Source organism: Leucoraja erinacea, chromosome 2 (genome assembly GCF_028641065.1).
Source record: "Leucoraja erinacea ecotype New England chromosome 2, Leri_hhj_1, whole genome shotgun sequence".
NCBI classification, from domain to species: Eukaryota; Metazoa; Chordata; class Chondrichthyes; order Rajiformes; family Rajidae; genus Leucoraja; species Leucoraja erinaceus.
The window spans coordinates 42,365,851-42,393,741 of record NC_073378.1 but is presented as its reverse complement, the minus strand read 5'-3'; the positions used below and the strand labels follow the sequence as shown (position 1 = coordinate 42,393,741).

At 39.2% G+C, this 27,891-nt stretch overlaps 1 protein-coding gene across 2 annotated transcripts in view; it reads left to right on the top strand.

The window, feature by feature from the left end:
• Positions 1-6,312: 6,312 nt before the first annotated feature.
• Positions 6,313-27,891, top strand: part of mindy3 (MINDY lysine 48 deubiquitinase 3) — a 118,465-nt gene continuing 96,886 nt past the window's right edge. For both annotated transcript variants that reach the window (XM_055655784.1, XM_055655775.1), the window contains exons 1-8: positions 6,313-6,465; positions 9,460-9,539; positions 10,967-11,027; positions 13,775-13,954; positions 17,045-17,096; positions 19,247-19,361; positions 19,670-19,743; positions 21,140-21,219. In XM_055655784.1, coding sequence (XP_055511759.1) covers positions 6,378-6,465; positions 9,460-9,539; positions 10,967-11,027; positions 13,775-13,954; positions 17,045-17,096; positions 19,247-19,361; positions 19,670-19,743; positions 21,140-21,219 — 730 coding nt within the window. In that variant the 5' untranslated portion in view covers positions 6,313-6,377. The remainder of the gene's footprint in view (positions 6,466-9,459; positions 9,540-10,966; positions 11,028-13,774; positions 13,955-17,044; positions 17,097-19,246; positions 19,362-19,669; positions 19,744-21,139; positions 21,220-27,891) is intronic.

The following is a 27,891-nucleotide window of genomic DNA, read 5'->3' as shown; positions in this document are numbered from 1 at the left end:
CTTACCCGTTATTCTTAAACTGTGGCCCCTGGTTCTGGACTCCCCCAACATCAGGACCATGTTTCCTGCCTCTAGCGTGTCCACACCCTTAATAATCTTATATGTTTCAATAAGATCGCCTCTCATCCTTCTAAATTCAAGAGTATACAAGCCCAGCCGCTCCATTCTCTCAGCATATGATAGTCCCGCCATCCTGGGAATTAACCTTGTGAACCTACGCTGCACTCCCTCAATAGCAAGAATGTCCTTCCTCAAATTTGGAGACCAAAACTGCACACAATACTCCAGGTGTGGTCTCACTAGGGCCCTGTACAACTGCAGAAGCACCATTCACTTTCTTCACTGCCTGCTGTACCTGCTTGCTTACTTTCATTGACATTAATGTGTAATTCCCTGCATTCTCTCTATTTTCCTTCTTAAACATTATCTGCTCTTCAGAAGATGCAAAGATTTATGTCGAGGCTCTGACAATCTCCTCTCTTGCTTCTCTCAATAACCTGGGATAGATCCCTATCAGGTTCCTGACATTTATTCATTTCAATGCATTCAAGAGCCCCAACAGCACCTCCCTTTTAATCTCAAATTGCCTTTGCGTACTTGTATTCCTCACACTGATCTCACTGTCCTCCATGTCCTTTTTCTTGGTGAAAACAAATGCAAAGTACGTGTTTAGTACCTCACCTACATCACCAGACTCCAAGCATAAATACTCTGCTACACCCTTAAGCATAAATACTCTGCTGTACTCCAAGCATAAATACTCTGCTATACCCTTAAACTGGGTTGCTAACAGTTGGAGCATGGGGTAGACTAATGGAAAGAGAAAATAACTGAGCTAAAATCACAGATAAATGATTGGTAAGAATAGCCAATTCTGATAAAGACAGAATTATCAAAGTTATCAACAATTGGAAAATTAAGTATTTTGTTCAGAAGGAAGATGGAAGATGAAATGTTCGAGCATGTTCCACCAGCTTATGATGAGCCTTATGATGACGCAGGAGGTTGCAGATGGTTAGGTTGGAGTGGGAATGGGAATTCAAAATGACAGACAAGCAATAGTTCAATCACATCTGTAATCGCACAGTCTTCTCTTTGTTTCTCTCATGCATTACACTAGATTGGAAAAAGTGCAAGTGAATCCTTGTTTTGCCTGGAAAGATTATTTGTGACCCTGGAAGGTGAAAAAGGAAGAGGTGAGAGGACTGGTGTTGCATCTCCTTTCGGTTTGCAGGGTGAAAAAGCAGACCCAAGAACTGCAGAGAGTAATCCCTACAAAATGCTTACAGTGGGAGAGATTAATGTGCCTGGTGGTGGAATCTTGTTTTACTTATCCCTCCCATACATTCTCTGCAACTGAAACCTAACCTTTTCTCTCCTTCACATATCTGAAACGTTAACCCTGTTGCTCCTAACACGGATTTTGCAGGATTTGATTGTTTCCAGCATTTTCTGCCTTTGGTCAGGTTGAAATACTCTCTGAAGAAGCGTCTCGACCCAAAACATCAACTAATTACATTCCGCAGAGACTTGTTGAGTTAGTCCACCACCTTGTGTCCTTTTGAGTATAACCAGTTTCTGCAGTTCTTTATTTCTAAAAAGATAATAATCTTAGCTTTCATTAAGAGGTACAGTTCTTACAAGGAACTTAATCATTTTTTCAATAATCGTGGCATTGCTGTTGACTGATTCCAGTTACCATACTTTAAGAAGATCTTAAGATCTAAAAAGAGTTGCAGAGATAATTTATGAAAATGATAGTAGGAATGAGGAACTTAGAATGAAGTGTTTTTCTCCCTAGACTAAAAAGTTACATTAAAAGAATATTATAATTACGAAAAAGTTCATGAAAGAGTTTCATAAATAGGGATTGGCAGTTTACACTAATAAGGGGAAACCACACGAGAGATCAACCATTTAAGGTCGTTAGCAAAATACTAGTTAGGGAATTGGAACAAAAACTTCAACAGCAAGTTCAAATATTCTGGTCTGAAGAAGGGTTTTGGCCCGAAACGTTGCCCATTTCCTTCGCTCCATAGATGCTGCTGCTCCCGCGGAGTTTCTCCAGTATTTTTGTCTAGCATGAATAAGCAGTGGGTTTAAGGTGAGAGGAGAAAGATTTAATAGGAACCTGAGGGGCAGTTCACCCGCAGAGGGTGCTGGTTATATAGAACGAGCTACCTGAAGAGGTAGTTAAGGCAGGTACTATAACAACATTCAAAAGATATTTGGACAAATAAGGTTTAGAGGGATATGGGTTAACGTGGGCATGTGGGAATAGTGTAGATAGGATATGGGCAAGTTGGGCCAAAGTGCCTGTTTTAGTGCTGTATGAGTTTATGGAAATAGAGTGAATGGTAAATTTTAAAAGGAAATTGTCTGGGAAAAATCATCAGGTCGAGGGTAAGATTCAGAATAAATGACTTGCTCAGTCAAAGAGTCACCACAGACAAAAAAGACTAAATGATATTCTCTGTGTTTTACAGTTTAATAATTCTTTGCATGAATGAAACATGTGGAAGTAAAACAAGGAGCTTCTTGATTCAATTTACATTGTGCTAGAAAAGAAAAAAAAACATAAAGCCTATGGGAAAAAAAGAACATAAGGACATTTTAAAACAGGTTTTCAATATAGTATTGGAAAATTTAACAGACACAAGGGAGGAATATAGCAGTACTTTAGCCCAATAAAAACAAATCAGTATCATAACTGGTCAAGAAATAATCTGCGTCTTTAAAAGGAAACTGTGTAACAATAATTGAAAATATAAGTCTCACAATGGTTCTACAAACAACAGTGAAATAAATTTAAAAAAAAAAAGTTTTATTATGTGTATGTAGGAAATGCTGGAGTAATTCAGTGGAACAGGCAGCATCTCTGGATAGAAGGAATGGATGATGTTTCGGGCGAGACCCTTCTTCAGATTGTTATTATCTTATTTGTTGTGGAAATGTTGACCAAAACACAAAAATAAACCCCTGCTCGTCATCAGATTTGTGGGATTTTTAACATCCACCAGATGAGCACCTAAGCCTCCTTTCCATGAGTACTACAGTCAAGGGTGAGGTCTTTCAGATGAGATGGTAGAATGCTAAAGTGGAAAGTGGACCACCAGTTCTGGCTGAACTAAATAAAAATCTATTGGTCTTTATTCTTATCTAAAACACAGCTTTTTAACATAAGATCACTTTGGAAATCACAGCGAAATGCTTCATTTCTCGATCACTTCTATATTCCTGAAACATCAACCACTGTCTCCTGTATCCTCTATCTCATTAATTTTTAAATGAAAACCTCGTTGATTAGGTACCTGGTGTCCCATCTCTTGCTTTCCCAGGACAGTGGGACACATCAGTTTTCCCTTCTTAAATCTGATCTAATTGTTCTTCTGGTTTGTTTCCTCTTCCTTATCATGCACTCTTCAATTCTACTTATCTATGAGATCCATCCACTGTGTTCTTACCTGTATCTATTAAACTGCTGACACTGACAGTCCCATTTTCACCAAAACAGGGCCTCCGCGAGTCAACATCATGTGTGTATATTTTGATCTCCTTATCAAAGAAAGAATGTACTTGGCTTTGAGGATATGCAGTAAATATTTATTAGATTGGTTCCAGGTATGACAGGTTTGGTGTGCAAGAGATTATGCTGACTTAACTGTATTCTCTTAGATTGAACTTTACAAACATGTTAAAGGGCCTGACAGGCTATATGATTGGACGATGTATCCTGACATGGGCCAAAATCTGAGGTTAAAGGATGGATTGTTTAAGGCTTGAATAAGGAAAACGTTCATCATTCAAGAGCTGGTGAACCTTTAGAATTCTGTCTATGATTCAAAACAGAGATTGATCTGTTTCTGGATTTTAAAAGACTCAAGAAGTATGGGGGAAGCGACGAAAAATGGCACTGAGATGGAAAAACTGTCATGGTCTTGATGAATGATATAGCAGGCTCAAAGAATGACCTACTCTCACCTATTGATTTTGTTTGCTTTCTTGTGTACAACATTGCTGATATCAATGAGAGTTTTCATAAGATCATAAGTGATAGGCCTATCAAGTCTACACCGCCATTCAATCATGGCTGTTCTATCTCTCCCTCTTAACCTCATTCTCCTGCCTTCTGCCCATAACTGACACCCGTACAAATCAAGAATCTATCTATCTCTGCCTTAAAATTGTCCACTGAAGGCCTCCACAGCCTTCTGTGACAAAGAAGTCCACAGATTCACCACCCTCTGACTAAAGAAATTCCTCCACATCTCCTTCCTAAAAGAACGTCCTTTAAATCTGAGGCTATAACCTCTAGTCCTAGACTCTCCCACACCCTCTCCACATCCACTCTATTCAAGCCTTTCACTATTCTGTACGTTTCAATGAGGTCCCCCTTCATTAACCATATAAGCATATAACCATATAACAATTACAGCACGGAAACAGGCCATCTCGGCCCTACAAGTCCGTGCCGACACAACTTTTTTTCCCTTAGTCCCACCTGCCTGCACTCATACCATAACCCTCCATTCCCTTCTCATCCATATGCCTATCCAATTTATTTTTAAATGATACCAACGAACCTGCCTCCACCACTTCCACTGGAAGCTCATTCCACACCGCTACCACTTTCTGAGTAAAGAAGTTCCCCCTCATGTTACCCCTAAACTTCTGTCCCTTAATTCTGAAGTCATGTCCTCTTGTTTGAATCTTCCCTATTCTCAAAGGGAAAAGCTTGTCCACATCAACTCTGTCTATCCCTATCATCATTTTAAAGACCTCTATCAAGTCCCCCCTTAACCTTCTGCGCTCCAGAGAATAAAGACCTAACTTATTCAACCTATCTCTGAAACTTAGTTGTTGAAACCCAGGCAACATTCTAGTAAATCTCCTCTGTACTCTGTCTATTCTAGTTAATCTCCTCTGTACTACTCATTCTTCTAAAAATCAGTGAGTACAAGCCCAATGCCATCAAACGCTCATCAAATGTTAACAAACTCATTTCTGGAATAATTCTTGTAAACCTCCTCTGGACCCTCTCCAGTGCCAGCAGATATGGTGCCCAAATTCGCTCATAATATTCCAAATGCGGCCTGACCAGCTCCTTATAGTGCCTCAGCATTACATCCTGTTTTTGTATACAAACCCTCTCGAAATAAATACTATCATTGTGTTTGCTTTCTTTACTACCTATTTGACTTACTGCATTTGCTTTCTTTACTTGTATTTCTTTATTTCGTTCGAAGCTATTGATTCTTTACTGTCACTTGTACTTGGTAAAGTGAGATTCCTTGTTTGCAAACAGTACAATTATGCAAGAGTCACCATGTTAAGGACACCGACAGTTACAAAAGTATTCAATATGGTCCCTCTTCCTTCACTCCCACCTCATCCCTTTGTGTCATCCCTCTGTACATAATTGTTAAGGGCCTTGGCGTCAACTATATACTTTCTCCTTGCATTCAAAGTTTATATTCGGCCTCTCAAGGTGCAACGCCTCACGTATGCACCCCAGGATCCCTCTTCCATTCCTTCTCTCCAGAGATGCTGCCTGTCCCGCTGAGTTAATCCTGCTTTTTGTGTCTATCTTCCCTCTCTACATCGATGGTCCTGAAAGTCATGCCATTTACTGAGACTTTCCTCCTGCAGATACAAAAATAATCAAAATCCTTGGATCCATGCAGATCCTTTCATTGCAACGGATGTCAGGCACAGAACTAGCACGGAGACTATTTGGGAAGTGCATTAGGACCAAAGATACTAGAGGAACTTTGACTACCACCTTGAAGCAAAGATACTAGAGGAGCTTTGATTGACACCTTGAAGCAAAGATACTAGAGCAACTTTGATTGACACCTTGAAGCAATGATACTCGAGCAGCTTTGATTGACACCTTGAAGCAAAGATACTCGAGCAGCTTTGATTGACACCTTGAAGCAAAGATACTCGAGCAGCTTTGATTGACACCTTGAAGCAATGATACTCGAGCAACTTTGATTGACACCTTGAAGCAATGATACTCGAGCAACTTTGATTGACACCTTGAAGCAATGATACTCGAGCAACTTTGATTGACACCTTGAAGCAACTTTGATTGACACCTTGAAGCCTCCACAAGAACATCCTCCACTGGTCCCGGTGACGGCCCTTTCACCCCGGCGCTGATTGGTCGCCCGGACGTAGCGTCCCACCACCACGTGACCTCAGCGGCGCATGCGCAGACTCCGCTTCCGGTGCCGCTGGGTGGAGGTTCCGGGATGTGGCGACGGTGCTGAGATGCTGCGGGTGCCCGAGTGAAGGGGCGGCGGCGGCGGCGGCGGCAGCGGGGCAGCGGGGCAGCGGGGGCTTGGTGCGGCCCAGCGGGCTCCGGCTGTGACATGTACAACGTGGAGCTGGCCGAGCTGGTGTGGGGGAGGCGCCCGAGCGGATCGCTCTCCGACTCCGTCTTCCGCAGATGGACCCAAGGTAGCGGCCCCACCCCGGGCCGGCGGGCGGGCGAGCGGAGGCCGGCGAGGCGCTGGGCCCGAGGCCGCGCTCACACCCCGCACCGGCCGCCCACTGGGCCAGGGCCAGAGCCTCCCTCCCCGTCCACTGGCTCAGCCCCACATTCAATCCTCACTCCCGCAGGGTTTGAAGAAGGGTCTCGACCCGTCACCTCGCCACAGATACTGCCTGACCCGCTGAGTTACTCCACACATGCTGCGTCTTATCTTCAATCCTCCCCCACGCCTTCCTTTCCCTGTGGGGTCTGGGCTCACGTCGATAACTCGACTGTCGACTGCTGTTCATTGTCCTTACCCATCTCATTGCACCCCTTGTTGTCCTTCCAACACCCTCTGCCTTCTGATCAATCATTCTCAATGTTTGTGGTTTCAACTATGCTGTCGGCAGCAACCGTCTACGGGTCAGTAATACAGAGAAAATTGCTGGCAACATTCAGCAGGTCAGGCAGCATATGTGGAAGAGGATCAGAATTAAAGTTTTAGGTAGACGACCCTGAGCCAGTAGATGTAGAAACAAGGATCTACAGATGCTGGTTTACACAAAAAACGCAATGTGCTGGTGTAACGCAGCAGGTCAGGCAGCATCTTTGGAGACATAGATAAGTGACATTTCTGGTTGGGACCCTTCAATAGACGATAGGTGCAGGGGTAGGCCATTTGGCCCCTTGAGCCAGCACCGCCATTCAATGTGATCATGACTGATCATCCCCAATCAGTACCCCATTCCTGCCTCCTCCCCATATCCCCTGACTCCGCTATCTTTAAGAGCCCTATCTAGCTCTCTCTTGAAAGTATCCCGAGAACCGGCCTCCATCGCCCTCTGAGGCAGATAATTCCACATAGTCACAACTCTGAGAAAAAGTTTCCTCGTCTCTGTTCTAAATGGCTAACCCCTTATTAAACCGTGGCCCTGGTTCTGGACTCCCCCAACATAGGGAACATGTTTCCTGCCTCTAGTATGTCCAAACACTTAACAATCTTATATATTTTAATAAGATATCCTCTCATCCTTCTAAACTCCAGAGTGTACAAGTCCAGCCGCTCCATTCTCTCAGCATATGACAGTCCCGCCATCCCGGGAATTAACCTTGTAAACCTACGCTGCACACCCTCAATAGCAAGAATGTCCTTCCTCAAATTAGGGGAACCAAACTGCACACAATACTCCAGGTGTAGTCTCACAACTACAGAAAGACCTCTTTGCTCCTATACTCTACGACTCTTGTTATAAAGGCCAACATGTCATTCGCTTTCTTCACTGCCTGCTGTACCTGCACGTTTACTTTCATAGACTAATGAACAAGGACCCCCAGATCCCGTTGTACTTCCCCTTTTCCCAACTTGACGCCATTTAGATAGTAATCTGCCTTCCTGTTTTTTATCCCAAAGTGGATAACCTCACATTTATCTGCATTAAACTTCATCTTCATCTGCCCACTCCCCCAACCTGTCCAAGTCACCCTGCATTCTCATAGCATCCTCACAGTTCACACTGCCACCCAGCTTTGTGTCATCTGCAAATTTGCTAGCTTGATGAAGGTCGTAGGACACTGTCCTTTATGAACCAGTAAATGGAGTGTTCCAACCCTATTCTAGATATGCATCTCGTTATAAAAAGTGCTATAATTTTTTTTTTTTTCAAAGCAGAATAATGACTCTCTTCCTGGTCTTTATGCCAAGTACAAGTTATTGTTTCTGGAATGTTTCGGGAATTATTTAGGTGGTTGTGTTTTCAAGATACCTTAAAGTGTTGATTATCATGTAATACGTATACAGGCAATGGATTAGTGTGGTTGGGCAAAAATGTTGCCATTAACCTGATGGCCTGTGGGCCTGTTTCCGTGCTGCACACTGACATTTATGACTTAAAGGAAATGTTCAATTGTGTGTTTTCCTTGCAGTAAAGAAGCTAGGTTAATTTTGTTAAACTTTATTGGTTTGTTCCTATCTTCATGTAACCTTGCTTATTCTAGTAATACTAAAACTCATGAGTGCTTTCGCAACTCTGCTCTTTGACATTACCAATCTATACATTGGTCCAACCTATAAACAAGACAACGGACTGCAGATGTTGGAATCTGGAGCCAAAAAATAAACTGCCGATTAATTTAGTGCATTGAGCTGTATCTGTGGAGACAAAGGGATGGTTAACATTTTGAGTATTTTCAATACATCATTCATCCTTTTACACCAACAGATGTAATTTAACCACTTAGTTCTCCCAGTAGTTTTCATTTTGTTCCATTGTCAAGCCAGTTGTACCTGTATATATGGTCTTGTACCATTATTATAAAATATCAGGAGATTTATGTTTAGATGCTGAAAAGTTTGGAGGAACAGTGGTTATTTCCACAGATCCTTGAAGGCATCATGAAAAGCCAATAAAATGTTTGAAAAGGCATATGGGATATCATCCATTATTAGCCAAGACACAGAATATTAGAACAGTGACTTTGATCGCAGCTTTGGTACAACAAAGACTTCTCAAGGCTATATTATAGGAAAGATGTAGCGATGTTGCCAGGATGGAAGGAATAATTAGCTGAGGGAAAAATTGAGCAGTGCAATTCTTTCCTTAAAATTCAGGAGGCAAGACTAAATTGGGGTATATCGGGTGGTTGGATGTTTAAAAGATCTGGCATAGATTTCTGCAGGATTTGAAGCATTGAGGAAACTTTGTTTTCCATTATTGTTCGGGGCCTGGAACTAGCTGCCTGAAAAGGTGGTAGGGCAGAAATCTTCATTTATAAAGTACAACAGCCATGGCTTGTTTTGTATGGATCAACATGCTGGAAGATAAGGTTATACTGGGCGTAATTGTTGTCATTTCCATGGATGTGATGGGCTAAATAGCTATGTGTCATAAATTTGCTAGATTCTGAAATGTCAACTCTTTATTGGGGGCTGTTTGATTCATTGCAAGTCTTGTTAACCATTTTCAATATTTTCTTTGTAGGCTTTGTTTTAAGTCAATCAGAAGCCACAGCTTTGGAACAGTTTGAAGGTGGCCCTTGTGCAATGATTGCACCTGTTCAGGTATAATGCATCAAATAGCAGTTTGTAGCTCTAAAGTTTTATGTTGCAAAATTACTTATATGGAATATATAAATGGACACATGTGATCACGATTGTAAGCCTTTTTGTGTATTGTTTATGAGGATTTTCTAGTAGGTTTCCTATGACCCTCCTATTAGTTGTCTTTAGGGCATTGTTGCCTGAGTAATGGAATAATGCACAATTTTTAATCAATAAATCAAATATGCATTACCATTTAACAATGTTATTTTTTTCCATACACGTCCATAGCTTGCAAAATGGCAACACATAGACAGGGTGGTAAAGAAGGTGTTTAGGGACACTTCTATTGGTCAGGGCATTGGGTGTAAAAGTTGGTAAGTGAGGTGCTCAAAACTTTACCACATTTTTATTTGGACCACATGTGGAATTCTGTGAATTTCTGGTTGCTGCGCTCCAGGAAGGATGTGGAGGTATTGGTGTGGTTGCAGAAGAGGTTAACCAGGATGTTGCCTGGATTAGAGAATATCAGCTATAAGGAGAGGTTGGCCACTTTTGTAACATTTTTTTCTGTGGCAACGGATACTGAGGGGTGACCTGATAGTAGAAATATAAAATTATGAGAGGCACATGGATACTGGATATTGAGATTTTTTCCTTGGTTGGAAATGTCAAATACAGGTACTATCAAATGTAGGATTAAGGTGAGGGGAGGATCATTCTAAAGGAGATTTGTAAGGGAAGTTTTTTTTAACTCTGGTAAGTGCCTGGAATGTGCTGCCTGGATAATTTGTAGAAGCAACCATTATAGCTGCACTTAGGAGACATTTTGACAAGCACTTGACAGGGATGGTGAAATATAGACCAGGTGGGATTAGTTCAAATTGCCTTTTTTATTGGCGTAAACATGATGGGCCAAAGAGCCCGTTCAGTGTTGTGAAGAAGGGACAGTTCTATATTATTTTATTGTAGCCCGAGCCTCCATTATTCTTTGCTTCTTTTGGAAAAATTGTTATTCTGGATCCTTAATCTCTAACATCAAAGTATTAAAATTAGTTTATTTGCTAATCAGAATCCTCATTAATTGGATTGGGTTGCATGAAGGATGGGTTTGAAATTTCATCTTCATTCAGATTTTTTTTAATTGTTAGATTACATAAATGTAACTGCTTATTTGCCTGTTTAATGGCCATTAACTGAAATTTTTAATACACAAATTGCTGAACATGCTTGAAACTTACTGGCTCTGGGAGAGAAAAAGCAAATTCAATTTTCTGGTTAATTTAATTAGTGGAGATTTTGTGGAGATGCCAAGATTGTACAAAAGGAAAAATAATGACTACGTTTGCTGATAAACATGTTGCGTGATTTTCATAGGTTAATTTTTCTTGATGGCACATATTTCATTCACTATGTATTTAGCATGATTTCATTGTTTTTGGTTTCAGGCTTATCTTTTAAAGAATTTCCTGTTTCATTCAGAGAAACAAAATTGGCGAAGTTGTACAGGTATGTAGTCTTAACCTATCGATTTACCCAATCTGCTCTATTAAAATATCTATATCTTAGTTTATTGTGTTTTCCCATGAGATGAATTTGCTCACACTGGTTGATTTTTGCATACTTTGAGGTGATTGTAATATAAATATTTTTCAAATTGATCTTCACTTATTGGCCATTGACTGATTTTTAAAATACAGATATTGCTGAACATACTTGAATTGTACTGGATCTAGAGAGAGAAAATAAGTGGTGTGCTTCACACTGAAATGTGATTTCAGGCTTAATATGATTTATAATGAAACAGGTCATTTTCAAACCTGCTCTTGGACTGTTGAATGACACTGATTTCTGAAATTAATTCTGATAAAGCAGGGAATGTGTCCTATGCAGCAAACTATCAAATTATTTATTTTTTAATGTTGACATTTCCTGAAGTTGTGAGTATCCTTTTGGATACATGCCAGTATAATGGTAAAATCACGATTAAAAATCCAGATATATGAACAAAAAATAGGAGAGAATTATATTGCTGCAGTCTCTGAGAATTCAAATTCACTTTACTTGTAGAAAAAAATGGATTTATGAGTAAATATCACAAAGCCATCAGATTTATTATAAAAAGGACCTATGTATCTAAAGAGAAAATTATGCTAGAGGTTGTGGATCTGTGAAGTGCTTTGAATAACTTGGATGAGTAACTGCAGTGTACTTCATAGTGGTGCACGCTACAACAGTGGTTTAGGGTGTTTGATGGGGAACCCGGTAATGCAGCTGTTTTGTGCTGGATAGTGTCAAACTTTCATAGTATAGTTGCTCATGCAGTCATCCAGGCAAATTGATAATCACACCCATGACGTGCCATGTAGATGATGGAAATTGGGATGTTAGTTTTAAAAATCCAATTATTAATGGTTGTCTGACTAACGTATTCTTCAGCTAACAATAAATGTAAGATAGACACAAATTGTTGCAGTAACTCAGTGTGCCAGGAAGCATGAGTAGGAAGGAACTGCAGGTGCTGATTTACACCGAAGATAGACACAACATGCTGGAATAGGTGAGGTTTCGGGTCAAGACATTTCAGGTGGAGAGTCTGGGGGGGATCTAGAGATATGAAAAGGTTCAGAACAAATCATAGCTGGCACCGATGAGCAAGGAAAGGTGGAGCCTGCAATGGTCCATTGTTGGCTATGGAAGAGGTGATAACGAAGGGGGTATATGGATGTGAACAGTGGAAGGCAGGACAATTATGGGGGAGTAGGGGCAGAGAGAGAGGGGATGTGGGGGTTACTTGAAATTAGAGAAATCAACCATCCTACCACTGAGTTGTAAGCTACACAAGTGGAATATGAGGTGCTGTTCCTCCACTTTGCATGTGGCCTCACTCTTAACAGTGGAGGAGACCTAGGACAGAAAGAATGGGAAGGGTAGTTGAAATGTTTGGCAACTGGGAGATTGTGTAGGCAAAGGCGGACTGAGAATAAGTTAGTTGGTTAAGGTGTTCAGCGAAACTATTGCCCAGTCTGCACTTTGTCTCGCTGATATACCACCGATGAGTCCACACCAAGAACAACAGATGCAGTAGATGAGGTTGGACAAGGTGCAAGTCAACCTCTGTCTCACTTGAATCAGGTAGCATCGCTGGTGTGGACTGGATGGGTGACGTTTTGGGTTGGGACCCTTCTTCAGACTGAAAGTGGGGGGTGGGCTAGGTTGAAGAGCCGAAGGCGAGAAAAGACCAGCACCAATCAGGGTCGGCCACAAATGATTGCGGGCAGGATGGTGCCTGATAGGCCCCTTGTTGGTTAAGGAAGATGTAGTCTCAAGAGGGAAGCAATGTGCAGAGCTGTGGAACGGATAAAATGACTAACGGGGGAGGAAGGGGGTGAAGGGGAGGGGAGTGAAAATAGAAATTACTTAAAATTAGAGAATTCAGTGTTCATAACACTGGTCTGTATGCTAGCCAAGCAAAATATTAGGCACTGTAGCGGCAGATTTTTATATCGTTCAAGAGATTACTCCCTCTGGCCGCTAAGTGGACTACATAGTTAAGGGGAATATTGTTATATGCATGCGAGCTCTCCGTCCGAGATCTTCAAAGCTGCTTCACAGATAAATCTTCAAAACACAGTCCTTTGATTAATAAATTCTCTACTGTTGATGAAAAACAAGAAGGTACACATCCAAACATCTTCCGACTTGTACACTGTAATCTTCTTTGAACTCCAGCTTATCGCTTTAAAGGTTGGAAAACTCCTCGTATCTCCGTTACACATCGCATGGTCAAAGGGTAAACCTTCCCCATGCTGGTCCTAAACTAAACACTAAGCTTCTGCGCAAGAAACTGGCTCCACACGGAACCACGCCCTAAAATACGTCATAAATCCCACCCACAATATAATGGGCAGTCTAAAATTTAGAGACACATGCCATTATCAATGACACACAAAACAAGCCAAATGGCCACTACAGGTGCTGTTCCTCCAATTTGTGATTGGCTTCATAATTTAATCATTAATCTTATCCGATTGATGGAAATATATAAATAATGATTCTTTATCATTTCGTCCAAGAGTAATGCTTGATCTCAACCTTCTGTCAGAGAGATGAGGGTAGTGTTGCTGAGTCAGTTCAAATGCTCTGCATCATTGCTCTTTGTTCACTTCATCAGTATGTAATTATCTTTTTTTTTGTCAATGTATAGCTGATTATGTATGATATAAATACAGGTTTTAAATTTCTGTCATTTTCAGAAGAAGAGCTTAAGCATATTTTCTGCCTTACTCTGAGTGAGATTCTAGAAACTGTGAGAATAAATAACTCCAGCCCATTCTGTTTGGTAATGTGGGCGAGAGGAAAAGCATCAGAAGAACATGCCAGTATTTCTGAAAATCACCCAGAGTCCAGTCAAGGGACTGAAGAGGAACAGCTCTGTAAGAAACCACCTTTTTGGATAAATAATTATATATGATGGTGAATATTCACATTTTTTGAAGAAACAATTTTGCTTTTTGCTTGTCTAACGTGTGTAGTGTGCATGTTGACAATTTTAAAATTAAAATTAGAATCATTCATTATTTTTGCAGTATATAACCATCTAAAATTTTGAAATGTTGATCTTTTATACAAATACGCTTGGCCCAGATTTTGGTGAATTATATTACTTTTAAGTTACATTGCAAACTGGATGAGTTCAAGGTGTCAGGAAAATATTCTTTGTTATTCTGATGTTAGTAAATGTATAAGGACTTGAGGTAAGTTATGGAAAATATTATTTGGTAATCTTAATTATTGAAAGCGGACTTGAGAAAGTTCTGTACTTTGTTCAACAATCAAATTCTGACCACAACCCCAGACATTTTTTACCAGAGTGAAATTCAAGCATCCATGTTATGTAACTGTAGTCCTGCCCTCTTTCAGGTTAGTGCGGTTTTGTCGCAAGTAATAACATTTTGCTTAGCATTCCCTGAACTGAAATTGGATGAGTGCATTGTAAAACAGGTGGTGGTATCCGTTGATGGCCTCCAGCCAGTGCAGTGCACATATTTAATCAATTTAGTAGGACAACGTGAAATTATACATCATTCTTGACTGATTTGTGCTGCTTTATTCTCAATTGCTTGCATTGGTAGATAATGATCCTAGTTTTTGTACCTTGATTATGATTAAAATCACCTGGTGTAATTGCTGCAGTGTAGTAAGTGCCTTGAATTTTGAAATGTATCGTAACAGGAAACAACTTTGAAAGCGAGAAATTACAGAAAAGCACAGGGGACTGCCCCACAGGGACTGAGGGAGATAAATGTCTGGATTTTGCATTCAAGAGCTAAATGACAATGTTTGATGTTGTCAAACAAAAATGCCAATGACAATTAGATTTTTGCTTTTCCCCATTTCCTTTTAGCATCAGCTCATGGGATCTTTGCTGTCACAATGAAAATTTAAAAGTAACAATAAATAAAAGCCTTAATGTTAAATAACGTTACTTGCACGTCAATGGTTTAGTAAGAAATATCTCAATTTTAACGTTTTAATCAAATTTTGAAAGAATTATAGTGGCCATTGGATTTCAGAGATATTGGATTATGACTTTTCGTATATTAAAAGTGTACTTTCACCGTTTCCTACAAACCAAGGATTGTTTGCACACAGTTGTCATTGTCCTGATTGATTGCAAGGGAAATTTAAAGAAATAGGTAAAATGGCAATGACATGAACAGGCAAGGAGAGGATTACAGACTATGTGCAGGCAGGTGGGAGTAGTTTAGATTGGCGGAATGATTGGTACAGAAATGAGCCAAAGAGCCTGTTTCTGCCCTGTACTATTCTAATAATAATAATACATTTTATTTGCGGGCGCCTTTCAAAGTCTCAAGGACACCTTACAGAAATTAACAAGAGTAAAAAAAACATATAGTAAATAAATAAAAAAATAAAAAAATGAAATGATTCAATTTATTGTCATTGTCAGTGTACAGTACAGAGACAACGAAATGCATTTTTAGCATCTCCCTTGAAAGGGAGACACAGGGCGTCGCGGTGTGCCCGCGCCTGCCGCCGTAATTACATAATTAAATAATAAGGACATCACCAACATACAAATTAAAAGAATTCGCTCCAAAGACAAAAAATAAAAAAATACAATGTGAAGAGAGAGCAGCGGCATCTAAACCGCGCCAGCATACACTCTCCCTTCCGACAGCCATCTTGGACACAAACCAAGACATTCACTTACACACAAAAAATCATCCCCCCACAATGATTACCACTGTGGGGGAAGGCACAATGTCCAGTCCCCATCCCCAGTTCTCCCAAATTCTGTTTGGGAAATGTTTGCATAATGCATTTCCAAATGCCTCTTTCACCAAAACACATTTTAATTTCAAATAACTCCATTGGATTGATCAAATATGATTTCCCTTCCAAAAATCATTGACTTTTCCTTGATTAATTTTCTCTTTCCAATGCCTTGGGGTTCAGCTGCAAGTAGTCCACATCTCAAAACATATAGGAGGATTGGGATTACTGCTGCGCAGTGCACTGAGATTTTGTCAGAGGTTTTCATCTTCAAATACCCTTTTGTCAATAAACCAAAGGCCTTCCTGACTCATTGAAGGCCGTGATGAATTTCAAATTGATTAAACTTAATCATATCTGTACCACAAACTTTTAATTTTTTTCAGAAAAGATTATCTTAATTCCGGTACCCTTTCAGAAAACATAATTGGGCTTTGGCACATGCATTATTGCGAGGGCGCTGGGCTAACCTCATTAAACCTTTCACTTTGCTTGTTAGGCAAGTTGGATGTTTTTGCACATCTGGAGAATGGCATGTATATTCTGATGAGCAATTTTTAGTTTGGAATAAGATCGACAATGGAAATTTACCGACATGGAATCCACTTCCTGGCCATGTTATTTGGCGCAGTGTTTTCTAAAGGGAAAGTTTGTTTTACGACTGAAATTAAAATAGGGTTTGGGGGGTAGGTGTAATGAGGAATTAATTTGTTATTCTACTGTCAATATAATTAGGATTTCACTCAATACAGAAGTTTCCGGTAAAGCTTAAGTTAATGCAATTTGAAATGAGTAAAGACATGTTTCCTTAATGTAGGGAAAGTAACATCTGATTTTTTTAAAAATTCAAGATTAGATAGTTATGAGCTGCACAATGATAATTTATTTGTGAATAAATTTGAGCCAATAAGTTTGCAATTTTTGAGTTGAGTGATTTTTATTTGCTGAATATTGGAATGTTTTTCTTTTCATAGTAGCTGTTTTCTAGCAGAATATCAGTGTGATTGAAATTTCATTTGTCATGATTTAAAAATGCAAGGCTCATTCTAGAAGTGTTCATCAGTGTAAAAATTAATTACCAAACTTTTCAAAATAACTTAACGAACAGCTCACAATTTACGTAAATTAACCATAACACTGAATGCTTTGTGACAGCTTTGCAATGTATAATCTTGTTTGTTTTATTGCTGTCTGTGGTGCTGAAAAGTGTCTGGTTTTGTGTATAGCTGCCTTGGCTGCAGACGAGCTTGGCTCTGAACGATTTCATACACTGATTCAGTAAGTAATTCACTGCTACTAGGTCACTTAAGTAGGCACTGATAATGCTTTTGTAGTAATGTTATTTACCAAATTATATATTTCCTTCATTCTTTCTTCAATATCATCTTTCTTTCCTAAAGATGCTGTCTTCTTGATGGAGTGCACTTTGACATTTTGCACCATTGCTTTCATGATACATAGTAAATGTTGGTGTAGATGTCATAATTTACAAAAGTACAATTTGGAATCATTGCACAGAAGATAATTTGTAGTCCAAACTGAGATTAACTAATTTGTATCAGCCAACTAATATTTGAAATATGATCACTTACCTATGTGTAACAGCAAAAGTAATCTTTGGGTTAACAAGCTGAATCACTAATACTTCAATGTGAAATGAATTTTAGGCATCAAATTTGCGTAACCTTCTTGGTTTGTTTCTGCCTGGCAGAATGTGCAGGGGAAATTAAATTAAAGCCAAAAAATTTGAAGTGTTGATATATGTAAAATTACATTGAGCTTGACTTGGAATTTTTTGATCAAAAAAATTACAAAGCTTGCAGAAATTAAATTAATTTCTCATCTTTACCTCGGATTCAGAATATCACATAAAATTTGGACAAATAAGAATGAGATCCAAATAACTGCACATATTGCAAACTTGATATTTTGAAGAGCAACTATATTTGTATACAATAATTGCACAATTGAGGAAGGTTTGAAGGAAAACATTAGTTCAGACATGTAAATCCCTGAGTGGAGAGAATTAGGCTAGAGGTTGGAATGGATAGTTTTAGAGCTATGTTTTGAAAATTTGCTACCAAGCCTTTTAAACTATTGCCAAATGGTCATTCTGTCCAAACGTGGTGAGGAAAAGATATGAATTGTTTGAACTAGTTTTGCTAGTTGTGGCAAAATGATTTGAGATGTGCTTCTAGTTTTAGTTTTGTTTGCGAGTGGACAATCCTATTTGCAACCAAGTGTAATATTATGTTTCTGCATCTTGGACATATAGGATGCTTACATTTATGTAAGATTTGTAAGTATGTGCATTAAAAAATATATTAAATATATATTTACCCCATTTCTGAAAGAAATGCAGACCTGTATGCTATCAAAATGGTGTTATTATCAAAATGAACCATACTTTTGGCATAAATAAATGAAATCCTTACCTAGAGTAAGACTTTTCTATTTTATGGAACATGATGCGGCAACCTGTAATTTTAGCAGATCCTATAATAAATTATTAAATTAAGCACAATGGCGCCAGCCGTGGCTATTTTCAAGCCAAAGTTGAGAAATAATAAGCACTAAAGCATTTCATTGCAACGTTTGAGCAGAAAGCCTCCTGTGATGTTCAATAATTGTTATGTAGACAAAGCAATGTAAACTTTCTAATCTACTCTTTCTTGGATCCTATCCTCTGAGATTGGCTTTTTTAAAATAAAAGCAGATGCTAATGCAAAAGGAAGACTACAAATGCTTAAAAATTATGTCTCAAGACGATTAATGCTATACTCTTTAACTTAGTAATCTGACATATTGGACACGAGAGCTGCTTTTTGTTGCTTAAGATGAAGGCTGGCCTTTGCTCTTGTTTTAAACGTGGGATTGACGATGGGCAAAGGCATTGTGTTAATGTCTTGTTCTCCCAATGTTCTAATATTGATGGAAAGTATAGCTTGCAGTTGTATCGATGGAAACTCCATTCGATGCAAATTGGAGGGGGGTGTTCTAGCTGCAGGATTACAGTGGCAGTGTCATTGTACTCGTAAGGCATTTTTTTATTTTTACATAACTGACATTGGCTGCAAGTGCGTTTTCACTCCTTCCCATGTTTATAAAAAAAAATAAGCTTTTAGCTCAGTGCAACCATATGTCTAGCTGTAGTATTTTACAAGGTGAGTGAATTTCCTAAAATTGCTCTCCCTCTACCCCCATTCTGGGATATTACAAAATTGATGGCCCAGGTTAGCAAACAATTTGCTTAAAGATACAAGTCACGTGTTATAAAATAAAGTTGCAGAAATGGCATCTTTCATTCGCTGATAGATTCTAGTTATTACCTTTAACTGCTATATTTTAATTTGAGCCTTAAAGATGACGTTTTGTAGAATAGTCTGTAAGGATTTTTTATCACAAAATTTCTCAATTCAATTTTTCAGAAAACGTACATTTGCAAATGGTGCAGAGCTAAAGGAAGCAGTCTTAAATCAGTATTCATCCTGGAGGAATCGGTTTGGAGTCCTGCTCTTTCTTTATTCTGTAATTTTAACGAAGGTCAGTTCACTATAATACATTATTCACTACATTAATGTTTACAGGTAATAATTAAAATGAATCTCAATTACTTTGGAAAAATTCACCTAACTTAAAAATTGAATGTTGACTGAATTTTGTGTTCAAATTTGTATTAAATATTTATAAAAATGATTGTAGCTGAAACCATTTGCTACTTAAACTTCCCTCACTGTTGGACCCTGGCTTATTTGTTTATTAGCTGTGTGAGTAAAATTGTTCTGTCATTTTTATTCTTGTATTATTGAATAATACAATAGTTATTATTAACAATGTTATTTTTATTTTAGGGCATTGCAAACATTAGAAATGAAATTGAAGATGCAGCTGAACCTTTAATTGACCCTGTATATGGTCATGGAAGGCAAGTGTAAAGTAAATTTCTCAAAGACTATTTTATAATATCCACTTTTGAAATTGGGCTCTGTTGGTCTTGGCGAATGATGGGGGATTATCCTGAAGTAATATTTTAAACACTATGCCAGAGGTTGCCGCTAATTCTTAATTTTAGCTTTTTTTCTGGGTAGTATTGACCGTGTATGGTGCAGTTGTTAGAGCTGGTGGAAATCTAGCACTTTTTTGTTTTAATTGTGTTACCCGGATATAATCAGATATTGAGAGAACAGAAATGCTTAATGAGGCAATTTTTCTTCAAGAACTCTAGCAATATGGTGGAGCTATATAAGCTATTTGGCTCTGTGCGCTGTGAACGTTGTTTCCTATTTTTAAACTGATGATTATAATGTTTGTGTGGTAGATATGTGTAGGTTAAGGATCTTGGCTGGTTCATTATTTTTGTATACCCTTGAATTTTTGAATGCATTGTTTGTACATTGGCCTTGTACATGTACAAATGAGAATTGTATCAAATTCATGCTAGTTCTGACCATAACGATTATTTATACAGAAGATTGAATTTCCTCTTTACAGGATTTTTTTCATCAATTAACCTCCATTCAATTTGAGCTTGTGTTGCTGGCAGAAATTTAGGCAAGGTGTTTGCTTACATTCAAAATATTTTGGACACACTATAGACTGCAGATGATGGAATCCTAAGCAAAACAAACTTGCTGGAGCATCTGAGCAGGTCAGGCAGCAGCTGTGGAAGGAAATGGACAGACAACATTTTGGATCGGGACCCTTCAGATTGTAGAGGTGATATAATGGGAATTTGCTTGTAGATCAGTGCCCATAGATTAGTACTTTGTAACTTGCAGGTGGTGTGTATATGATGATTTTTGATCAAAACCTCCTCTATTTTTGGGAGCCTGGAAAGATTTGAAAGTACTGGAACGGTGAATTAGTGAGTCAAGCAGCATCTCCTGAGCAAAAATCAAAGTTAAAAGTTTTAAATTGATGACCTTTCATCAGAACTGAAAAAAAGCGAAACAGATTTAAGTTGCAGAGGAGGAGGGACGACTGGAAAACAGGTTTATCTGTGTTGAGGTGAAGACCCAAGGTTGTTCGGGTAACACAACTACTGGAAATTGGAAATCCAAGAATGTGAAGTTGTTTTCCTAGAAACTCAAACCATATCATCTACAAGTTAAGAAATAAAAGTGGATAAATAAACTGGGTGTTATCACATTAATATCACAAATTCTCATTTTCTATTCTGTATCCCAATTTTTGTGGTAGTGAAATTATTTTGTAAATTCGATAAGGGAAAATTTCCATTACGTGAGCTGTATCCAGCATCTGTGAAGTGAGGACAAACAAGCTTATGAATCTAGAATTGACTATTACTTTTTCTTTCCCAGCCAAAGCCTAATAAATTTATTGTTGACTGGGTACGCAGTTCTCAATGTATGGGATGGCGACAGAGAGTGCTCTGGAATGAGTAAGTCTGTTTGTAGTATGTATTGATAATTTTCATAATATTTTGAAATGTTTTTTAATGCACTGGTTTGCTGCTTCCCATATTTTTTTTAATTTAAACTCTCCATACCATTTACATTATTGCTCAGAAATGGAAAAATTCATCTTCCCACGTGTTTTGAATCATTTATTTAACTTGTTCCTTGCTGTGCTAATTTGTGTGTGGCTCTTGTGTTCACAAGGTCATTTGAGATTCTGCTGTTTAATATTGATCCTAGTTCCCTGAGCGTTCTCCACAAAATCCCCCTCCTTGTTTCAAACGTGACCAAATATTTTGTCACAGACAGGTGAGGACTACAGTGACAATTTGATTTTACCAATAATCTGAATCACTGATAAGTCAGTAAGCCAGTTCTGAATCACTGATAGTACACAAAAATGCTGGAGAAACTCAACGGGTGCAGCAGCATCTATGGAGCGAAGGAGATAGGCAACGTTTCGGGCCGAAACCCTTCTTCAGACTGATAGGGGGTGGGGGGAGGCGGGAAGAATGGAAAGAGGAGGAGGAGGAGCCCGAGGGCTGAGGTAGGAACCCCTCTTAATAATATTGGCCATAACATCATTATTTTATAATATCCACTTTTGAAATTGGGCTCTGTTGGTCTTGGTCATTGTTCATCTGTGCATCTTAGTCTCCTAGATCAGCCTACCACGGGACTTTATCAAATGCCTTGCTAAAATTTATTTAGACAACATCCACTGCTCTATCCTCATTGATCACCTTTGTGGTAGTTTGTCGAGCTTCAATTTCATATATTCTTCCAGGGTCCAGCCTTCTCCCTCTTCAAAACAATTTAAAAGCTTGTGGAGTTGTGATCACTATCCTCAAAATGCTCTTTCACTGTAACACGTCACCTAGCCTGCCTCATTTCCTCACATGTTCTGGTTGGCCTGTCCACACACTGTTTTAAGAAAGTGTCTTAGATACATCTCACAAATTCTGAGCAAGTCAATATTAGGGAAGTGAAAGTCATCCACTGTGACCGCCCTGTTTCTCTGACAACTTTTGGTTATCTGTCTACATGTCTGTTCCTCCATCTCTTGCTTTCTATTGGGGGTCATATGGTATAATCCAATTAGGGTGCATGCACCTTTCTTATTTCTAAGCTGTACCCATATCGCTTCACCAGATTAACCCTCCAGTATGTTGTCTGTGTGCTGCCATGCCAGGCTCCCTGATCTGTCGTGCAATTCCACCTCTTGCCTCCCTATCAGTCATGACTAAAACATTCATTGAAACCATGGAACATAAAGCTGCCGGTTGTGTCCCTCTCTTAATAATATTGGCCCAAACACCAATCCTGGCTCTAAATTCATCTGACTTCTCCACAATACTGCTTGAATTAAAATAAACACATTTCAGCCCATTAGGGTTACCATATTCCTTCACCTTTCCCCGTCTGTCCTTCCTTTGAGACGTACTGGTCCTAATCTTTACATTCCCATCACTCCATCCAATTTTTGACCTACTACCCTGGTTCTCACCCTCCTGCCTCTCGTTTAGATTCCTCCCGATTAGTATTAGAAAACCTACCTGCAAGGATTTTGGTCCCCCTCCAGTTCAGATGCATATGTTCCTTTTGTACAGGTCACCTTAGCCCCAGAAGAGATCCCAATGGTCTACAAATCTGAGTCTGCTCCCTGAACCAAATCTCAAGCCACGCATTCACCTGTTGTCTTCTGCCACAAGCACGCAACATCAGGAGTAATTGGAGAATACTACCCTAATCATATTATTTATCCAGTGAGTTACTATGTTATAATATCTAGATAGGCTCCATTTCATTTGATATATTTAGCTTGCCAATATCAGTGCCATTGAGTTCTGCATTGGGGAGTAGAATATTGCTTGGGGTCATCTGATGGCTAACAATAACATGTAAGAGGAAATGAGTCGGGCATGCTTGTAATGCAATGCTGCAAAATTAACTGGCTCGCATTCCCTTCTGAAGTTCACCAACTTTATTGTAAAAGATGTCTGTTCGAGTGTTGCTTTCTGGTTCATTGCTAGAACAAAATCAGGAGAGGAGGTATCGGGCATGAACGGGGGAACTTGAGTAGCACAGAAGATGGAAATATTGGAAGATATTACAATTAATATAAGGTTAATGTAGGCTGGATCATGAAAAATTATGAGATGGAGTCGAAGGTGGCAATAGAGAGCTTAGTAAAATGGTTTCAGGACAACAACTTCTTCCATCAATGTCAGTAAGCCAAAGGAGGTGGTTGTTGACTTTAGGAGGTGAGGTGGAGTACATGTCCCAATCAACATCAATGGTACTGAAACGGTTGAGAGCTTCAAGTTCATGCATGTAAATTTTACCAACAATTTGTCCTGGACCAACCATATAGAGGTTATAACCAAAAGGAGACTACCGGGATAATCTGGAAGTTACATGCCAGTTCGGCATGTAACGGCTCTTAGTTTTTACTAATGCATCGTTGAATGCATCCTATCGGGTTGTATCACAACTTGATTTGGCGCAGTGCGTGACTCAAGACCTGACAGTCCAAGTTTTCCAATGCTCCCATTGCTTGCCTTAAGTGGAGTTTGAACAATACATCAAGAAGTCTGACATCTAAAACAAAAAAAACTGTTGAAAGGACTCGGGTGGTCCTCACTTGGAAAAAATTATTCATCCTCTACTGTCACTGGATTTAAATCCTGCAGCTCCCTACCCAACATCACTGCACCAGAAGTCTGTACGAGAACTAGTTCTTCACAAAAGTAACTCGCAATAGTTTGCCCTCTAGATGGCACCAGAGATTATTTATTGAGCTTAGCCAGTCATTGTAATTAAAAAGTTGATGTTGCACAGTATGTTTTAGTTTAGTCCCTAAAAGTGATTTATGTTTTGACTATAAAAATGTAACCCTTTATTTAAAACTATATTCAATCTTGTACTTATTATTCAGTTTAAGATACTGATTTTCAGAGACACAAATTGACCCTGGCATGCTTTTTTTTCTTCTATGGGCACCCATTATAAATATCAAACTGGAAGTAGAAATAGAGTATTCCTTTGCCATGCAGAGTCCTTTCTAATGTCTTACCTCACCTGTGTTTGCATGCAATCTCAGGATATTTTGAATATTGTAATACCAGCTGAGCACCTGTAACCCCTGAATATAACAAACTTCTAAAATTCACATTTTATTCAAGACATTACGAATTAGTTATAGACATAGTGCGTGAAACAGGCCCGACGCATAAATGGACCAACATGTCCCATCTCCACGTGCCTACTTTTGGCCCATAGCTCTCTAAACCTACCTTTTCTGGCTATTTAACCTGAAATTGCTTGCTTGAATGTAGACTGCCCAGCTAGAAGAAATAGTTTCTCAGAATCTGCCCAATTAATCGCAGAATCTTTTTAATTTAATGAATTGGGCTTCTTTCATTTAACCTTTAATAAAGTTAAACCCAGTTTATGTGTGCATTTAATGTTTGACATAGGTAGATATGAAATTTGCAGGTGGCACCAAAATTTATGGTGTAAGTCAGTGCTTCTTAAACTGGTGAATCGTTCACCCAAGGGCGAATGAAATTATTTTGAGATGAATTAAGCTGGAGGGGTGAATGAAGGGTGAATGACTTCATTTATTCAGATATTTATATATATTTTTCGTACTTATAAAAGGCATTGCGGTTAGTAAGCTCATTGGTTTTAATGGCATTGGAGCTGGAAATTTTATATGTTTTTTTCTCTACCTATGGTTTTCTAATTTCAAAGTAGCAGGATATTTCCCAAATTTACTGTAATGTAATCTTTTAGGGAAGACCAGACGAGCTAGTGGGATCATAAATTTACAAATTGCAACACTGGAGGATCGCCGTAGGCAAATGTTGAACTGTAACTTTACTTTGTGTAGCAATTTAGCTACCAAAGTTGATCTTTGGTGGTATTGTGAGCTTTCGTCAGGGAGAGTTATAGAAAGTTATATTTGTTGGATACTAATATATTAAATCACATACTCCATGGATTTTTTAGCTGGTTTTCCAAGAAAAAAACTGCAGTTATCAAAGCCCGAAAGGGTAGGATGGGGCTGTAGTGTTTAGACGTTTAGTGTTTAGACGTTGGAATGTCTTTTTATCATTCTAACTCCAGTGGTAATTCCTAGTTTTCTTTACATTTTTAGAATGTTCAAAAAGTTGACAATGTAAACACTTAAGAAATGAGTTGATTTATGTTTTTAGCTCATGTGACAAAATAAATTCTATGAAATTATACACAAGGGAGAATAAGACAAAAATTACCAAAAAAAAACATAAGAAAATTTAGTCGAGGGTGAATTAAATTTTGTGATGAATACGCAAGGGTGAATGACACTGAAATAGTTTAAGAAGCACTGGTGTAGGTGACAGTGAAAAAGTTTTAAGGCTGCAAAGGTATAGAGATCAACCAGGATAGTGGACAAGGGAAAGACATGGACATGGAATTCAACTTGGACAATGCAATGTGATGCATTTTGCATAGTTAAACGAGGGCAGGGCCAATACAGCGAATGCTACGGCTGTGGGGAGTGTTGTCAATCAGCAAGACCTTGGAATAGATGTGCACAGTTTCCTGAAAATTGAAACATGGGTAGATAGGCCATAAAAATGCTTGCCTTCTTCAAACAAGTCAATGACCATGAGTTGAGGCAGGTTTTGTTAATTGTGTGTAATTGTGGTCACCACAATAAAGGGTGCAGAAAAATGCACAAGATTATTAACTGGATTGCAGGGGTTTGAGTTATCAAGGAGGGGGGGGGGGGGGGGGGGTGGTAGGGTTCAGCCTCTAAGGTTTATCCTATGCCTTGTCCAAGGCAACTAGGTATTTAATCCATTTCATCAATAGGGTAAGTGCAGGATTAGCATAAATAAAGTCATAGTCATATAGTGTGTAGAAAAGAGCTGCGGATGGTATTTACCAAAGATACACAAAGTACTGGAGCAACTCAGCGGTTCAGGTGGCATATGTGGAGAAAAAGGATGGGTTACATTTCATGTCAAGACCCTTCTTCAGACTGGCGTCTGAAAAAGGTCTCGACCCATTAAGTCACTCATTGCTAGTGCTGGACGGATGGGTTGAAACTAAAAAGTGGTTGGGGGGGGGGGGATGCAGTTGCTGCGAAAGAATGTAAGAAAGGGCACGTTTACACTAACAGGGTAGGGGGATGGGAGCCAATGCAAGGAGACAGAGGGCCATAAAAGGAGGACAGAAGCAATAGGTAGAAGAGAGATAAGGAAAAACTAACCTGAAAGCTTTGGGCCTTAATGCGAGGACCATTTGAAATAAGGTGGATGAATTGAATGCGCACTTATTAGTTAAGGGATATGATATACTTGGAATTACGGAGACATGGCTCCAGGGTGACCAAGGCTGGGAGCTAAACATGCAGGGGTATTCGATATTCAGGAAGGATAGACAGAAAGAAAGAGGAGGTGGGGTGGCATTACTGGTTAAAGAGGATATTAATGCAATTGTAAGGAGAGACATTAGCTTGGATACTGTAGAATCAATATGGGTAGAACTGCAAAATAAGGGCAGAAAACGTTTGTTGGATTGGTATACAAACCACCAAACAGTAGTAGGGAGATTGGGGATAACATCAAGCAGGAAATTAGGGATGCGTGTAGTGAAGGTACAGCGGTTATTGTGGGTGGCTTTAATCAACATATAGATTGGGCCAACCAAATTGGTAACAGCACTGAGGAGGAGGATTTTTTGGAATGTATACAGGATGGGTTTTTTAAACCAATATGTGGGGGAACCGACTACAGGGCAGGCCATCCTAGACTGGGTATTGTGTATGATGAAGGATTAGTTAGTGATCTTGTTGTGCAAGGCTCTTGGATAACAGTATCTATAATATGGTGAAATTCTGCATTAGGATGGAGAGTGTCACGGTTAATTCAGAGACTAGGATCCTGAACTTGAATAAAGGAGACTTTGAAGGTATGAGACAGATTTTGGCTAGGATCGACTGTCAAATTATACTTAAAGGGTTGACAGTGGAGATGCAATGGCAAACATCTAAAGACCGCATGGATGAACTCCAGAATTTGTTCATCCCTGTCTAGTGAAAAAATAAAACTGTGAAGGCGGTTCAACCATGGCTGACGAGGGAAGTAAAGGATAGTGTTAAAGCCAAGCAAGAGGCATATAAATTAGCCAGAAGACGCTGCAAAACAGAGGATTGGGAGAAATTTAGAACTCAACAGAGGAGGACAAAGGGGCTAATTAAGAGGGGGAGAGAAAGACCATGAAAGAAAGCTTGTGGGGAATATAAAAACTGACTAAAAGTTTCTACAGGTATGTAAAAAGGAAAGGTTTAGCGAAGACTAATGTCCCTTACAGTCAGAGACAGGTGAATTTATAATGGGAAACAAGGAAATGGCAGTGACTAATGGTGTGCCGCAAGGCTTGGTGCTGCGACCCCAGTTGTTTACAATATTATTAAAGATCTAGACGAGGGAATTAAATGTAAAATCTCTAAATTAGCGGATGACACAAAGCTGGATGGCAGTGTGAGCTGCGAGGAGGATGCTATGAGGCTGCAGGGTGACTTGGATAGGTTGGGTGAGTAAGCAGATGCATGGCAGGTGCATTATAATGTGGATGAATGAAGTTATCAACTTTGGTGGCAA